Below are 16942 nucleotides of genomic sequence, written 5' to 3'. Positions count from 1 at the left end.
TGAATGTAAATAAGTATTTTTTCTGATTATTAGAATAATACATGCCCACTGTTTAAAAAAAATAAAAATCCAGGCAGTAAAATGAAAATAAATGCTACCATAATCCTACTAAGAGAGATCTGTAGGGTGCCCCTCCTTATTGTAACTTTCCACATGGCCCCTATTTCAGATCTCTGAGTGTATATGCTCCTACCTCCCCTCCTTCCTTTGGCACCAGGATTTAGCAGAGAGGCACAGCTTTGGGTTGGCGGGTCACCCCTTTCTGTTAGATGACGGTGACGTCCTCAGCTTGGGGAGACCAGGTGTCCTGAAGTGGGGAGCACGTTGTCTCGAGGCCTTCCTGAATCCGGCCTTGGTTGGTATCCTGGGTGTGTGATGCTCTCTCTGTGTGGGCCTTGGATTCTTGCTCAGAGCTGATGACTCACTCCTTGCTGGGGGAGCGAGATAACATCTTTATGACTTGTTTCTGCTTCAGGCAAATGGACTTACTCCCTCTAGACCAAGAGACATTACAACGTTGCTGAAAAGATTAAATGAGAATAAAATATTAAGTTGAACCAGACTTAGAGTCTCATACAGGCCTATGAGAGGGTAGTGCTATCGCCCCCATTTTACTGATGAGGAACTCATGGCCCACAGATGTTAAATACAAAGCATCGGGTCACAGCTAATAAGAGGCGGGGTGATTGAACCCCCACACAGAACTGCCACGCCATGCCAGTTGGCCCGTCATGTCCACTAACAACAAAAGTCAAATGCCAGCAGGGAGTTTTGTGTAACGCAGTTATTCGTACATTATTCATGATGCTGAAATTGGAAAAGTACCAAAATAAGCAAGCATTCAAGAATGATAAAATTCTGTACCTATGTAATGCATGATATACCTGTTAATATGATGTTTGAAAAGTTTTTAGTGGTATAGAGAGATATAATCTGGTTTATAATATTGATCGAAAAAGAATAGACAGCTGCATATTTAGTATATATTATTAGGATTTCAATTCTGGAAAATAATATTCACACGTATACTTCCTTACATACTCAGAAAAATGAGTGGCAGAAAATTGCCAAAATGGATTTTAGGATTGTGGATAATTTTTGTTTCCTTTATGTTTTTCAGATATTCATGATTTTTCCAAAATGAGAACTGTAACTTTTATAATCACAAAAAAACAATGTTGTACAAAGTAGTGTTAATTTGTTGATTACCAAGTTAATCCTTTCACATTTATTTTATGTGACAGAAGAAGTACTTGCATGTTGTAGAAAAGGCAGACAGTTAAGATTATGCTAAGTCTTGATGAGTATATGACTACCTTTTAAATCCAGATGTTGTTTGGGCAGTCTGTGATTTGGTTTTCCCTTGATTTGTTCATTAAATATTTATTGTGTGCCAACATGTGCCAGGCTCTGTTGTAGGCCTCGGATATAAAAACAAACAGGCTTCGTGCCCTGTTGGCTCTTAGACGCTGGCCAGGGGCCTGGCATTAATCAGCCTGCATTGAGACCTGAGGACTCCCGGGAGCAAACCTGGGGGGTGGGAAGGGAGAAGGCATGGCAGGCAAAGCTCAGTCCCCGGCTGTAGGCACAGCTCTGCTGCTTGCCTCTCCTCACTGGATGTGACTGGCCTTCTCCTTAAACTGTATTTCAGTTGTTCTGCTGTGTTTTCTTTCCAAGGTATAGATTTGTATACCACAGCAGGACAGATAGCCTATGGTGAGAAATCACTCACAGATCTAAATGTGATTCTTGTAGTTCGTACTTTTTATGAAGGGCAGAAGGAGGTTTAGTGTGATCATTGCGTTTTGTTCTTTGGATGTGATTTTATTATTCCTTTCTTCTTTAGTTTGGATGCTGTGAAGCCTTGTGTCTTCTTTCCACTGCCTTTCCAGTTTGTGTTTGGAGTTTAGGCTGGCATTGTGGGTATGTATTTTCCTCAGTACATAGCCGTCTTCAGTTACATGATGCAATCATACCTGTTAGGATCCTTGTTTCCTTTTTTATCCATTTGGGCTTTTGGCAAAATGCCTGAGGAGGGAATACTTGTTTCTGTCTTGTTGTGTGAAAACTAGTGATATGTGCTATTAGGAAATACTGAATTAGTTGTAATTCTTATGACTGTCAAATGCTTATCCCTAAGCTGTGCTCTGTAGGTTCTTTTTAAGGGAGTTCACAAATGCTGATAAATGACTTTTTAAATCGGCATTGATTCCCTCTAAAAATTTCCTCTATTTAAATTACAGATTTAGAAACATTTCCCCCCCCTCATTCAGTACCAGGGGCCAGGGATTGAATCCAGTTAAACTGGTGCTCAACCACTGAGTCACATAGGCTCCCCCGAGTTATTCTTTTTTGTTGTTTGTTTGTTTTTGGGAGGCACAGGGGACCAAACCTGGGACCTCCCATGTGGGAAGCATATGCCCAAATGCTTGAGCCACATCCACTACCTAGAAATATTTTTTGCTTGAAATCAAATGTGACCCGGCATACAAAATTGTGATAATCTAAAGAATATAATTTAGGAGCTAGTGTACTTTTATTAGCAATTTTCATGTAGAAATTATTTTCTTCCATTAGATGTCATACAACAGCTTCTGTGAAATAACTGTAAGCCATCTTCTACAGCATTGAGGAGTAAGCTTTCCTTATACATACCAATTGCTGAGAAAAATTTTGGTGAATCACCGTTTTATTTGCAAGTAAATGTGCAGATTTTTTGTACAGGTCAACATACAGCAAATTAACATTTGCTTGAAGTGGACTGAATTCCTTGGTCTTGAATGGTTACTTTCCTTCTTGAAACAAATATTACTGAGCAACTGCACTTTTCCAGTCAAAGTCCATTGGCCTTCCAAGCAACAGTGGCCATGGAATAAAAGATGCTAAGTCAGACTTAAAGAAAGTTAGAAACTAATCAAAATAAACATACAGTTCCTGTTCTTTTATTCAAATCTGCTACTTGTTCTCATTTCTCAAATTTTTTTATGGAGCTCTGATTTATAGGAAAGGTATTGGTTATCAAGAGTGTATTTGATTTATGAGCTGGTATAAAATGTATAGTGACATGCCTGTCTTTTGGGTTTATAAGAGAAAGCAAGACTATTTACTTTGGAAAATTCTGTGATATGACCTTGGAAAATGTCTGTTCCAGAGTCCCCCCACTAAGTGCCTCAGATGAGCCTGGGAAGAGCTGCACGGTTGGGATGGCCACAGTGATCCTGACCCTGCTCTCCTCAGCTTGGTTCCCATTGGATCTCTCAGCTCACCAGGATGCCTTGATTCTAGCTGGGAATTTGCTTGCAGGTACTGGTGCTGAATTGAAACAGGAGCTCTTAGGTCTTTAGCTTTTGATTTTCTTAGGTGGGGGTGGTGATCAAAGGAAGGTAAAACATTGGGAGCTATTGCCAATGGCAGTTTGTTCCTTAGCAGACATTTCCAATGTTCCCCATAAGCATATATAAATGTGTGCTGTTGGCAGCTTCTGTACTGAGCATTTCAAAGTACCCTTTTGTAGTTAGTCCCACAGTTGGTAGTGGGCACTGTGAGGAAGTGGGCAGTAAGAAAGTATAATGTGTGGTCTCTATTCTTAAGTTGATTGTAGCTTAGTGGCTATATTTGTAAACTAAAGTAAAATAGAGGGTATTTAGTGCAGTGGCAGCACAACAGGCCATCATCAGCTTCCTTTGGGGATCAGAACTGGAAATAAGATTTGTGAGCTGGCAGGAAAGGTCACCCCAGATGGGACACAGCATGTACAGAGGCATGGAGATGTGGACAGTTGGGGGACCATGAATAATTTTAGATGTCATGTGAGAATGGAAAACGAGACTGGTGAGGAAGTCAGGGCCCACTGAAATGGGGGAGTTGGGGGCTTGTCATTCCCCAGTAAGGAGTCTGAACTTTTTCTTTGTGCTTTGAGAGGTAATTGAAGGGTTTCCTGAAAGGGAAGAGCAATTGGATTTGTATTTTAGAAAGGTCACTCTTTCTAAAATACTAAAAGAAGATATGAATGTGGATTGGAGGAGATGGTAGAGAAACTCAGGAGATTAATGTTGTGGCTAAGTTAAAACACAGAATCTGAACTAACATGATGACTTTGGAATTATGGGCGAAGAGACTGAAAGAGACTAAGGAGGATGAATCAACAGGCCTCCATCACCAACCAAACTTGGGTTCTGAGGATTAAGCAGGGACCTAGATGACTGTTTCAGTCATTTCAGTGGGTGACATTCATGGAAATTGGAAACACAGATTTTATAAGGGAAATGTCAATTTCCTGTTGACTTTCAGGTGTCATTTGCCCTCAGGTGGTGATGCCCAGTAGCATGTCAGTGTAGATGGCTCTAAATGACTCACATCCCTTTCAGCTTCTTTCCACACACTGTGGGGATGGTGAGGTAATGTATATGCCCATGTCACAGCCAGTGCTCCCAAATCTTTGCGAAGTTCATGGACCATGGAAGAAGAAGCCAACCCAGCAGCCACCAAACAAGAAGAGGTCTGGCCAGCTCTGGGTGACCGAAGCCTGGTGCCCATGGTGGAACAGCTCTTCTCTCACCTGCTGAAGGTGATTAACATCTGTGCACATGTTTTGGATGATGTGGCTCCAGGACCAGCAATGAAGGTAATTTCTTACTTGGGGCTATACCAGCAATGGAGGTGATTTCTTGTCTGGGGCTGTACCCCATTACTTACCCATCCTCATGACTTTGTGGGCTTCCAGACATACCATCGTCTGCTCTAAAGGAACAGAGTTGCTCATATTATGACATTAAATTTAACATTAAAACGTGATCATATATTTTGTAGCCCTTTAAATATTACCTATCATTTGTTGTCTCTAAATGGGATTTAGGGAAGCGGATTTGGCCCAGTGTTTAGGGCATCCGTCTTCCACATGAGAGGTCTGTGGTTCAAACCCCCGGCCTCCTTGACCCGTGTGGAGCTGGCCCATGTGCAGTGCTGATGCACACAAGGAGTGCAGTGCCACGCAGGGGTGTCCCCCACGTAGGGGAGCCCCACATGCAAGGAGTGCGCCCCGTAAGGAAGAGTCGCCCAGTGCGAAAGAAAGTGCAGCCTGCCCAGGAATGGCGCTGCACACACGGAGAGCTGATATAACAAGATGACGCAACAAAAAGAAACACAGATTCCTGTGCCACTGACAACAACAGAAGAGGACAAAGAAGAACATGCAGCAAATAGACACAGACAACTGGGGTGGGGAAAGGGGAGAGAAATAAATAAATAAGTAAATCTTTAAAAAACGGATTTAAAGCTTGCTTAGCTTTATTCTTTTTTTAGAGAAGTTGTGAGCTACAAAACCATCATGCATAATGTGCAAAATTCCCATATATCACCCCTCCACCAATACCTTACATTGTTGTCGGGCATCTGTTACAGATTATTAGAGAACATGATCAGACTGTTACCACTAACTGTGGTCCATAGCGTACTCTTGGTATATTTTTTCCATATACCCTCTCTTATTAACACTGTGTATTGATATTGCACATTTATTGTAGTTCATGGGAGAACACTCATATTTGTCCTGTTAACTAAAGTCCATCATCTGCCATTTGGGTTACTGTGGTGTATAGCCCCAGGCCTTGTACATTCTGTCTGAAGTATACTCAGTGGCTCTCACTCTCATCGCAGAGTTATTGAGTCATAGCCCCAGTAAACCTTTGAACATTTTCCTTAGTCCAAAAGAAAAGATCCCATTCCCCCCGTTAATGGCTGTTAGTGTTGGTATAGTACCTTCTTTGACATTGATGCAAGAGTATTACAATATTGGTGTTAACTGTATTCTATAATGTATGTTAATTGTATTTTTCTGTGCCTCAACTATGTTCTTACTACCTTGTAATAGATGTACATTTGTTCTAGTTCATAGAAGAACGTTCTAGTATTTGTACTATTAACCACAGTCTACCACTGGGTTCTCAGTATTATTCAGTCTATAGATTATTCTTCAGTAAAGCTTATGTAGCTTTATTTTTAGGGTTTCAGCATTAACTCAGAATTGAAGTTGTTGGCTTAAATAACTTATTTGCTGTCCCCCGAAATGTTGGCAAAGCAATTTTACTTTTCTATGAAGTATAGTGCCAGTAAGAGCAACTTCACAACAAATGTTAAACCAGTCACACCATGAATTTAAGGCATCAGTTAATTGATCATGGTAACTCATTCTTCTCTCTTTTTCGTGTCTTCTTTCCTGGGTCTCCTTTAGTTTCATGTCCTCCTTTAGCTACCATTTGGTCTCTTTCCCTTCACTGCAGGCTTTTCTCTTTCAGTATCGTAATTGTATCATACCCCTGTCTTCTTGCCTCCATGGTTTCTTTTGAGAAATCCTCACTGAGTCTTACTGGGCATCTCTTGTATGTAATGGTTTGCTTCTCACTTGTGCTCTCAGGATTTTCTGTTTATCTTTACATTTGACATTCTGAGTAGTCTGTGTCTTGGAGTAGTCTATTTGGATTTATTCTGATTGGGATATGCTGCGCTTCTTGCACATGTAAGTTTATTTCTTTCTTGAGAGTTGGGAAATTTTCAGCCATTATTTCCTCAAATACTTTCTCTGCCCCTTTTCCCTTCTCTTCTCCTTCTGGAACGAACTCCAGTGACACATATGGTTTTGCATTTCATGTTGTCATTCAACTGCCTGAGCCCCTGCTCAAGTTTTTCCATTCTTTTCTCTCTCAGTTCTTATCTTTTCAATTTCAGTTGTTTTGTCGTCAGTATTACTTATTCTTTCTTCCATCTTTTCAAGTTTGCTGTTTTATGCCTCTAATATGTTTTTGAGCAAACCTATCATGTCTTTCATTCCCATGAGCTCTGTTACTTTTCTATTCAGGTTTTCAGATTCTTTGTGCTCACGCTATGTCTTCTTGATGTCTTCTATTTCTTTGGCCATATTGTCTTTCAAGTCATTCATTTGATTTTGGAAATTTGTGTGCATCTTGTTAATTAGTTGTCTCAAATCCTGCGTCTCTTCTGGGGTTTAAATATTTTCCTTTTCTTGGGCCATGTATTCCATGGCTCATAATTTTTTACTGATGTCCAGGCATCTGATTAGGATGGTCAGTATACTCAGATGCCCAATTTCTCTCTTTCATAGGGGTTTGTGATGGGAGTCTATGTGTTACTGCTGTTCTTTGATTCTTTTTTTTTTTTTAAAGATTCATTTATTTATTGCTCCCTCCTCCCTCCATTGTCTGCTCTCTGTGTCCATTTGCTTTGTGTTCTTCTGTGTCTGCTTATATTCTCATTATGGAGATTGGCTCCAGTAACCTCTCCTAGGACCTTCCGGAGTGGAAGAGAGGCAATCATTCTCTTACGCCACTCAGCCCCCTGGTTTTGCTAAGTCTCTTATTAGCTCTCCTCTGTGTCTCTTTTTTTTTTTAGATTTATTTTTCTTTATTTCTCTCCCCTTCCCCCTCTGCCCCAGTTGTCTGCTGTCTGTGTCCATTTGCTGTGTGTTCTTCTATGTCCACTTGTCAGGGGGCACTGGGAATCTGTGTCTCTTTTTGTTGTATCATCTTGCTGTGTCAGCTCTCCACGCGTGCAGCACCACTCGTGGGCAGGCTGAACTTTCTTTCACACTGGGCAGCTTTCCTTAGGGGCGCACTCCTTGCGTGTGGGGCTCCCCTAGGTGGGGGACATCCCTGCATGACATGGCACTCCTTGTGCGCATCAGCACTGTGTGTGGGCCAGCTTCACATGGGTCAGGAGGCCCTGGGTTTGAACCCTGGACCTCCCATGTTGTAGGCGGATGCTCTAACTGTTGAGACAAGTCCGCTTCCCTCTATGGCTCTTTTTGTTATGTCATCTTGCTGTGTCAGCAATCCGTGTTGGCCGGCACTCTTCATGGGCCGGTACTCCCCGTGGGCCAACTCACTGCTTGGACCAGTTTGCCTTTACCAGGAGGCCCTAGGTATCGAATCCTGGACCTCCTATATGGGAGAGGGGAGCTCAGTTGCTTGAGCCACATCTGCTTCCCTGGTCTTTGATTCTTGGTTTAACTCTTCTGGGTCTTTAGGATTATCCCTGTTAGTTGCTCATAACTGGGCTCTGGACCCAGTAATGGGTTACAGACCTCCTTCCTAGGGCCTTGGGGAGGTCCTTGGGGAGGGAGCCTATAAAGGCTGGAAAAATCCTCTTATATTTACTTGTAATTTCCTTACATGCACTTCCTTGGTTGGCCAGCAGAGGGGTCTCTTTGGCAACCCCTTTAGTTCAGGGCCTGGTCCACGTGTGTTTGCTGTTCCAGGGACTGGATCAATGTGATAGAGGATCCTGCCTGGAGACCAAGAGCCTCTTTAATTCAGACTTTGTCCGAGGCAGTTCTCCTGCTGGCGAGAATAATTCCACTCCCCTCTGGATCAACAATCAGTTTCGGTTAGCGGAGAGAGACTGAGAGGGTTGGATCGTTTTAGTCCCTTGCCAGTTCCCAAGGCAAACAGCGGTGTGGTTACACCCTGCCTGGAATGACCTGTGGACACAGCAGACCAAACCTGTGGGTCAGTAGCTGAGTCAGCCCTAGGCTGTGTCCCTCTCTTCCCTTTCCTGAGAAGGTGGCTCCCTGGGGCCCTCTTTATTTGTAGCCACCAGCCCAGAGGCCTGAGTATTCATAGGTGTCTTTAGTGTGGAGGAGGGCACAGCACTGCTTTTAACTCAAAAGTTTTGCCTTTGTGATTCTTTTCCTTGTCTCTCTCTCTTTTTTTTTTTTTTTTAAAGTGAAAAATTTTATTTGCTCAACTAAGAGCCATTAAGCATTGCTCAGATCACAAGCATATGGCTTACACAAAATAGTTAAGAGGATTGCATGGTAATACAAAATCAGACCAAGAAACTACAAGACAGAAAAATAGCTTCTTTACTGAACTACACGCCACTAGATTTTATCAGTGTTAGTTACAAGAAGCACCCTTTAGAAGTACCCACAATTTTGCCTTATAAGCCCCTTCCAGTAAAAGTAGTTGAAATGCACACATTTCCAGTAATCCTACAGAGGAGCTGCTCTACTTGGCAAACCAGAAACTCGGTAACCATCCCAGCTGTACCTCAAGGACTGAGCCCAAAAATAACATGCAACGTGGCACTAGCTTGTCTTAAGCCTCCAAAAAGCTCTCCCAGGTTGCAGGTCAAGAGCAGGCCCGACCACATGCCCTGACCCAACAGGCATGAATTCGTCCCCTTTCCCCAAGTCCGAGATCTTCACCTGTAACGGAGAAGCTCCCAGCAAAATCAGACAACCCCCACTACTTTGTGCTTAGGAACAGTGCATCAAGCAAAATAAAAATTTTACTATGTTGACAGTGGTGGCTTCCTCAACTCCCTAAACATAGGTTTGATGAATTACTGTAAACTGCAGTTCAAGTTTACCGCCAATGTCAGGAGGCATTTCCTTATCTAACAGTGACATTCGAAACGGATGCACTTTTTCCATCAGAAAAACTGCTTCCCCACTTGAGGTTCACAGCGTGGGCACACGGCCTGGCTGGCTGCCCAGGTCTTTTCTTGAGATGATATAGGATAAAAAGCCGAAGTTCAAAGGTAAGCACTAATTTGCTCTTTGCAGACTCTAACCTAGTGTCAGGGAAAGCCTAGTTTTTCCAGAGCAAGGAATAAGTTGGAAACAGTAACTTTCATAATTTTACTATGTACTTATTGTTCATGTATGTTCCATGTGTGAATTACCTCAATAAATTTTTAAAAATAAGTTATTACTGTAAATGCCAAAATACTCTTGATTTAACAGAAGGGACCTTTCAGGTGCTGTGGTCCACAGGCTGGTTGTTCTCCTCAGTGTTGCACTTGAAAGTTCACCTCCGGATCCTATGATCTGTGGTACAAAGTGAAAAGCAAAGCTTATTAAAATGCAACTTAAAAAACCAGGCCAGGCCATAGAACCAGTGAATTTTAAGTCAGAAACTCATCACAATGGAATTAGAAGAACCAAGGCAGAGGGGTTAAGTACATCATCTGAGGTCATTGTATAGGTAGAGCCGACGTGTAAACCATCTCTAGATGGCCCAACAACCACATCTCACATGGAAGATAACTGGATTGTGTAATCTGTGTATTTATTTAAAAAATAAAGATTTGGATATTACGGGTGCAGGACAAACTGCCAACAGTCTCCTGGGACTTACGTAAATGTTGCAATCGCTAGCCCTTGATGGTTTGTCTCAGATTGTTGTCTCTCTCTCTTTTGGGAAGTGTCCAGCCTTCCTCTGGTGTCCTGAACCCTAGAATATTTTTTTCCAGGCCGTTTCTGCCTGTTCTCTAGTTATTTTCTGGGGGAGAAGAGAGTCCTGTGTCTTTCTAGTCCATCATCTTCCCAGAAGCACTCACAAGCTTTTCTGGGGAGTCATGTCCTCCAGTTTCAAATTGTCGCATTTCCCACTGCCCTCAGCCTTAAGACTGTCCTGCTTTTCACAGCCTAGTGACCTTGTGCGTCCTGAATTCTTGTCCACTGCATCAGCCGTCAATTCTTTGACCTCTGCTGGTCTGATTTCTACTACCACTGCCCCTTAGCAACTCATCTGCTGAGGTCGTGTCTTTCAGTTTTGTGGCTATTTTCCCAGTCCTGTCTGCCTTCCCCTCTTTGTGTCATTGGGGTAGCCCCTCCATCTTGAAACATCTCTTTAGTTCCTTTCCATTCTGCCTCATGTTTTCTCTCCTACCCCCTTTCTGCTCTGAGGCACTTTCCTGGTTTTGACTTTTCTGTCCACTGGGCAGGGTGTCTAGGTTCTATGTTCTCTGGGCCAGTGCTAGCCAGTGGAGCTTTCTGCAGTGATGGAATTATTCCAGATCTGCGCCGTCCATGACAGTAGCCACTGTCAGCCTGTGGCTGTAGTGCTCTCGAAACATGGTTAGTACAGTAGAGGGACTAAACGTCTAATTTTGTTTGGTTTTCCTTAACTTAAATTTAAATGTCAGCAGCCGCATGTACCTGGTGTCTCCCGTGTTGGAGAGTACAGCTCTGGGTAGTCAGGTGTGCTCACAGCCTTAGAGTTGAATACCAGAGACCCACCCTGTTTTCAGAGCACCGGTCCGGAGTGTTCTGCTGCCAGCACAGAGCTGATTTGGATGATTTGTAGATAGCTCAAACACAGACATTGACACTGAACTTCTCACCCTCTTCCCAGGTCTGTGCCTTCCCATTTTCTACCACTTTGAAAAAGGCACCATATGCTTTATCAAACTGGAAAGAAAGGAGTCATCACAACCCTTCCTTTCCCCCACCAGGTAGCTTGCTGCCACAGTTCCGGTCCACGCCAGTGTCATAACTCATCTGGCCACTGCACTAGTCTCTTTTTTTTCTTTTTTCATGCTAACAACTTAATTTCAGCATGTTCACGTGTCATACAGGTCATCCATTTGAAGTGTACAATTCGGTGAGTATATTCAGAATTGTGCAGCCATCTCCACAATCAGGTTTAGAACATTTTCATCACCCAAAAAGAAACCCTCCACCTTTTGACTCTCCCTCTATTCCTTGTCCCCCACTCTCCACCCCCAGCCCTAAGCAACCACTAATCTACTTTCTGTCTGAAGAGATTTTCCTACTCTAACATTTTAAATAAACAGAGCCATATAATATGTGGTCCTTTGTGATCAACTTGTTTCATGTAGCTTGTTTTCAAGGTGCATCAGCCTCTTAACTGGTCTCTGCAGTCCTTTGCTGCCTTCCAGTTCATTTTCCTTAGTACAGACATTTTACCCCCATTATGCCCATTTTGCAGAAAGGCTTAGAGATGTACAGTGACTTTTCTGCGATCTAGAAGTTAGTGAGTGGCAGAGTGAGGACCCGGGGCCCCTCCTTCTGTCTGCTTGTCTTCTACTCTGCCTTCCATGCCAGGCTGTCTCCTGGAGCCCCGGAACCTGAACCTCCTAGATTCTGTCGTGGGAGGCGTGTGGTTTGGAACAAGTACTGGCTCTGTGGACAGCTTGGTCTGGGTGGTCAACCTCTGCTGCGTATCAGCTATGACCTTGAGTAACAGCTGATAAGCGCTTACTGAGCCTGTTTCCTCATTTGTAAAATGGAGCCGAGCATTGCTTTGTACCCTGTTTCATGTCATAATACATGTAGAGTACCCTGGCTGCTTGCTCTTGGAGGTGAAGGGCCTGGGCTTGGGAGCTCCTTCCTCCTGACCCACCCCCAGTGCACCCGTTTGGAAGACCGGGCACAGCACCTACTGCCTGTGGCTGCTGGGTGGGTCAAAGTGGTAGTGGATGGGAGTCCTTGAGCTTTGTGAATAGAGGTCCAAAGTAAAGCGGCATTGCCTGGGTTAGCTCTTCCCAGCACACGGGAAAACTGACCGTATACTATGGTTTTCGGTTTCTGTATTGATTACATCTCCTTGCTTTTTGTTTTCTGTTTTAGGCAGCCTTGCCCTCGCTAACGAACCCTCCTTCTCTAAGTCCAATCCGACGAAAGGGAAAGGAGAAAGAACCAGGAGAACAGACATCTGTACCATTAAGCCCTAAAAAAGGCAATGAAGCTAGTCCAGGTATGAGAAGCAACTGGGGCGGGAAGGAAAAGGAGAAGGAATTTCGTGGCATATGGTGTATAATGTAGAAATTTAGTATTTAAATTTACACTCAGGTCAAGATTAATATAACCTGTCATTTTAAGGAAATAAAATAAACAGCAATGAAGCCCGAGAAACAGTTTCCCCTGAAATGGTTTCAGATATTAAAAACAAATTGCTCTTTAGCCTGTGAGTACTTGTCCGTGCTTTGATGTCTGCATCCACCGGCCTGTTTGGTCTTAGTGTCTTTGAGTGTCCCTGTGGCTTGCAGGTCACAGCCCCGCAGGCCCCAGCCTTGGTCTGGGCAGCACCTCCCACATCCTTCTCCTGAACTCGCTCTCTCCTCCTCTCACTGCAGGAGAGCGTGGAGAGGGAGGTAGGGCTGAGGGATGGCCAAGAAGTGATGGAAGTGATGGAGTGGGCTGGAGTAATTGGTTTGAGATGTTAATTCCAAAGTAGGAAGTTAAAAAGTTACATTTAGCAGAGCTAAATGGGAGGTAAAATGTGGATAAAATCATCTGGGAGGGGCCTGAGAATTTCACAGACATTTGTAAGGACTTTTACATCCTAGAAAATCTCAGAGCTAAAAGGGACCAAAATTTAGTGGCCCTGCAAGCTGCCCCTATCTGTGCTGCTCTTGATGGGCAAGGGGAGGCCCCCGCAAAGGAGGCAGTTCCTGGCTGTGCCTGGGTCCCAGAAGCCCATCTGCATGCACGCTCCCCCCACAAAGTGCATTCTTGCGCCTTCTGGTTGTTTCTGGGTGATCAGTCATAATTTCCCCATTTGTTCTCCTTTTAAAGCATTTATATTAAGACTTTTTAAGAATTGAGTATAGTACAGTATGAGGACTTAAAAAGTTTTAAGGGATGCGGATGTGGCTCAAGCAATTGAGCTCCCACCTACTACACGGGAGTCTGTGGTTAGGTTCCCGTTGCCTTCTAAAGAAGAGAGTGAGCTGGTGCGACGGGCAGACACTGCAACCTGATGCAATAAGAGGCACAAGAAGAAAAATATAATATGAGAGACAAAACAAAGCAGGGAATAGATTTGGCTCAAGCGATTAGGCGCCTCCCTCCCACATTAGAGGTTCTGGGTTCAGTTGTCCGTGTCTCCTAGAGAAACAAGGTAGATGAATAGAAACAGTAAGTGCAAACAATGAGAGGGTGGGGAGAAATTATAAATAAATAAAATAAAAATTTTTTTAAAAGTCTTAAAAGCTTCAGATGCAAAATTATTAGTATGTGACTTAAGTATCTTTCTTATGAATTAAGTATACTAAGGGCTCCAAGTAAAAAATCTTTAAGCTTCAGGAGTAGAATAATTTCACAAAGTGCTTGGCTCTTTAGTCTTTCATGCCAGCTAATGATGATATTTGTCCCCTTTCCAATCCCCAGCATTTTCACACATCCTGTTTGATTGCTTAATGAACTCATGAAGTGAGTGCCTGGCTTGTCCCTGATTTGCCATTAGGGACCTGGTTGGCTGCAGGCCATTCAATTAGTTGTTCCTCTGATTCTTAAAGCAGTGCCTTAAAAAGAAAACAAGCAAACAAAATCAAACAAACAGCTGTATCATACTGCTTTTCTTCCTTCAGTTTCTTTGGTACTCAAATTCTGCTTAGTCAGTTTCTTGTTACTTCTAGTAATCAAAAAGAAGAAAGATTTGAATTTTATTTTACTAGAATATTTTAAAATTTGTATTTTATTGCAGTTACACACACACCATAAAAATGTACATTTTAACCATTTTTAAGTGTATTGTTTGTGTATTAAGTGGCATTGAGTGCATTCACAATGTTGTACACTCATCACCACTCTTGTTTTCAGAACTTTGTCATCATCCCAAGTAGAAACTGTACGCATTAAACCTCTTAACTCCCCATACTCCCCATGCCCCTCTCCCCGGCGCCCGGTCAGCTCTAATCTGCTTTCTCTCTCTTGAATTGGCGTATTCTTCTACTATACTTTTAAAAATAATCACTGTTAGTAATCTATTTTAAACTTGGCAAAATTCTACTTTTGATCTAACAGTTTAATTTTTGTGTATGTTTTTAAAGCTGCTAGGCAGTCTGATCCCTCAGGGCCTGTTACAAGTAAATCCTCATCGTTGGGAAGTTTCTATCATCTTCCTTCATACCTCAAATTACACGATGTCCTGAAAGCTACTCATGCTAACTACAAGGTATGGTGCTCTGCTTCTTTGGTAAATGCACATGTATTTAAAATATTTGTGTCATACTTTAGTTACACAAGAATGCTAAGTGCTAAATGAGTGGAAAAATAACTTAGATTTCCCACTCCTGTGAAGGATACACTTCTAGCCACCCCAATGCCTTAGAACCTTGTGTAGACTCACTTAAGTTAGGAAAAGTTCTCTAAGTGTCTGAAACAGCTGTCAAGTGATGCCCTTAGAGCAGTGGTTCCCAGAGTGTGGTCTGTGACTACTGACTTCTCGGGTCCTCAAGGCCTTTTTAGGAGTTCTGAGGGGTCAGACTATCTTTAAGGCAGCCCTGAGAGTTTATTTGCTGTTTTCACTTTGCAATGGCAGTAAACTTGTATACACTTACATTAGAAAACACCAGGTTCACTTAAGAATGTTCTTATCGAGGCAGAAAAAATTATTAATTTTTGTATAGCGTTTTAATGTTGCATGTGCCGAGGTAGAAAATATGCACCAAACCCTTCTGCCACAGACTTAGGTAGTTTTGTGCAGCTATTTGTGGTGTGAGCTGAATCAGCTAATTTTTTTGTGAATACCACTTTTCATTGTAAAAAAATGACTGACAAACTATGGTTATTTGGACTAGGGTATTTGATAGACATTTTCTCAAAAATAAATCAAGCGAGTCTGTCATATCAAAGAAAACATTGATAATATCTACTAGTGATAAAATATGAGCTTTCAAGTGAATTTTTGAGAGTTCAGAGGGGAGATGAAAACAAAAAGTTCATGTTGTACATGTATGAATATAATAATGCCCTTTGGGACATGAATTATAGTTAGGATTTTCATGTTTGTCTTTCAACTTTGTTTTTAGTGGCTTCTGTCATATGACATTTTTGGATTTTCATATTGGTGAAATTACCTCTTTCATGGTTTTTGGGTGTTGTTTGGAGGGTCCCCAAGACCACCCCCATGTCCGGAGAGTTGCTCTAAGGACCACGGGACTCAGTGTATAGTTGGCGCAGGGCTGGGTTTTATGGTGCCGTAGCCAGGCCACACAGATGGCTTGGAAGGGAAGATGCAGGCGGGGTCTGGGGAAGCCCCCTGCAGGCTCCTGCCCTCACCCTGCCATGAGGATCCTGCCATGCGCAGTCCTCCCCAGCAGCGAAAGTGCAGCAGCCTGTGTGTGATGGTTCTGCCCGGGACAGCTCGTTAGAGATGCAGTGCCCAGGGTTTTTATTGGGGGCTGGTCACAGAGGTACCCTCTACCTGGCACATGCCCAAATTCTAGACCCCTGGAAGGAAGGCAAGTGTGCAGCATAAACCCCGTTGTGTGTACCCTCCTTATCAATTAGGGAAGGTTTCATGTCATTGTAGGGAACACTTTCCCCCCAGTTCCCAGCCCCCAGCCAAGGGTCTTTCTGTGGAGAGCAGTATCAGGCCTGCTGTTAGTTCAGTGCTGCACGGGTAGGCTTCACACTTAGGCCGTGCTCGTTCTGAGATTATAGTAAAGAAGAATTCTCCCATAGCTTCTTTTTTTTTTAACGATTTGTTTTATTTATTTCTCTCCCCTTCCTCCCCCCCGCCCCTGTTGTCTGCTCTCTTTTGTCCATTCACTGTGTATTTTTTCTGTGTCGCCTTGCATTCTTGGTGGCAACTAGGAATCTGTGTCTCTTTTTGTTGTGTCATCTTGTTGCATCAGCTCTCCGTGTGTGCGGCACCACTCCTGGGCTGGCTACGCTTTTTTCGCGCTGGGCGGCTCTCCTTACGGGGCGCACTTCTTGCACGTGGGTCTCCCCTATGCGTGGGGACACCCCTGCGTGGCACGGCACTCCTTGCGTGTGGCAGCACTGCATATGGGCTAGCTTACCACATGGGCCAGGAGGCCCTGGGTTTGAACCTTGGACTGCCTATATGGTAGGTGGAAGCTCTATCAGTTGAGCCACGTCCATTTCCTGCATAGCTTCTTTTAGTGCTTTTATTAATCTTTACTTCAAAAAAATTTTTTATCCATCTGCAATTTATTTTATTTTTAGATGTGAAATATCGATCTAACATAATTTTTTCCCAGATAACCGCCTAACCAGTTGTCTGTCCTCACCATTGATTACTGAATAATCCATTTTTTCTGCACTGAATTATTTGAAATGCTACCTTTATCACATATTAGCTGCAAGTTTTTTTTTTTTTGTAGTTTATTTTTATTAGAGAAGTTGTGAGTTTACAAAACAATCATGCAC

General features: G+C 43.0%; 1 protein-coding gene across 2 annotated transcripts in view; it reads left to right on the top strand.

Annotated features, from left to right (window-relative positions):
* HTT (huntingtin) overlaps positions 1-16942 on the top strand; it is a 167589-nt gene that overhangs the window by 79410 nt on the left and 71237 nt on the right. For both annotated transcript variants that reach the window (XM_058301329.2, XM_058301330.2), the window contains 5 exons: positions 1847-1923; positions 3152-3303; positions 4422-4624; positions 12392-12518; positions 14596-14720. In XM_058301329.2, coding sequence (XP_058157312.1) covers positions 1847-1923; positions 3152-3303; positions 4422-4624; positions 12392-12518; positions 14596-14720 — 684 coding nt within the window. The remainder of the gene's footprint in view (positions 1-1846; positions 1924-3151; positions 3304-4421; positions 4625-12391; positions 12519-14595; positions 14721-16942) is intronic.

This window comes from Dasypus novemcinctus, chromosome 1 (genome assembly GCF_030445035.2).
Source record: "Dasypus novemcinctus isolate mDasNov1 chromosome 1, mDasNov1.1.hap2, whole genome shotgun sequence".
NCBI classification, from domain to species: domain Eukaryota; kingdom Metazoa; phylum Chordata; class Mammalia; order Cingulata; family Dasypodidae; genus Dasypus; species Dasypus novemcinctus.
This window is presented reverse-complemented; position numbering and strand designations above follow the sequence as displayed.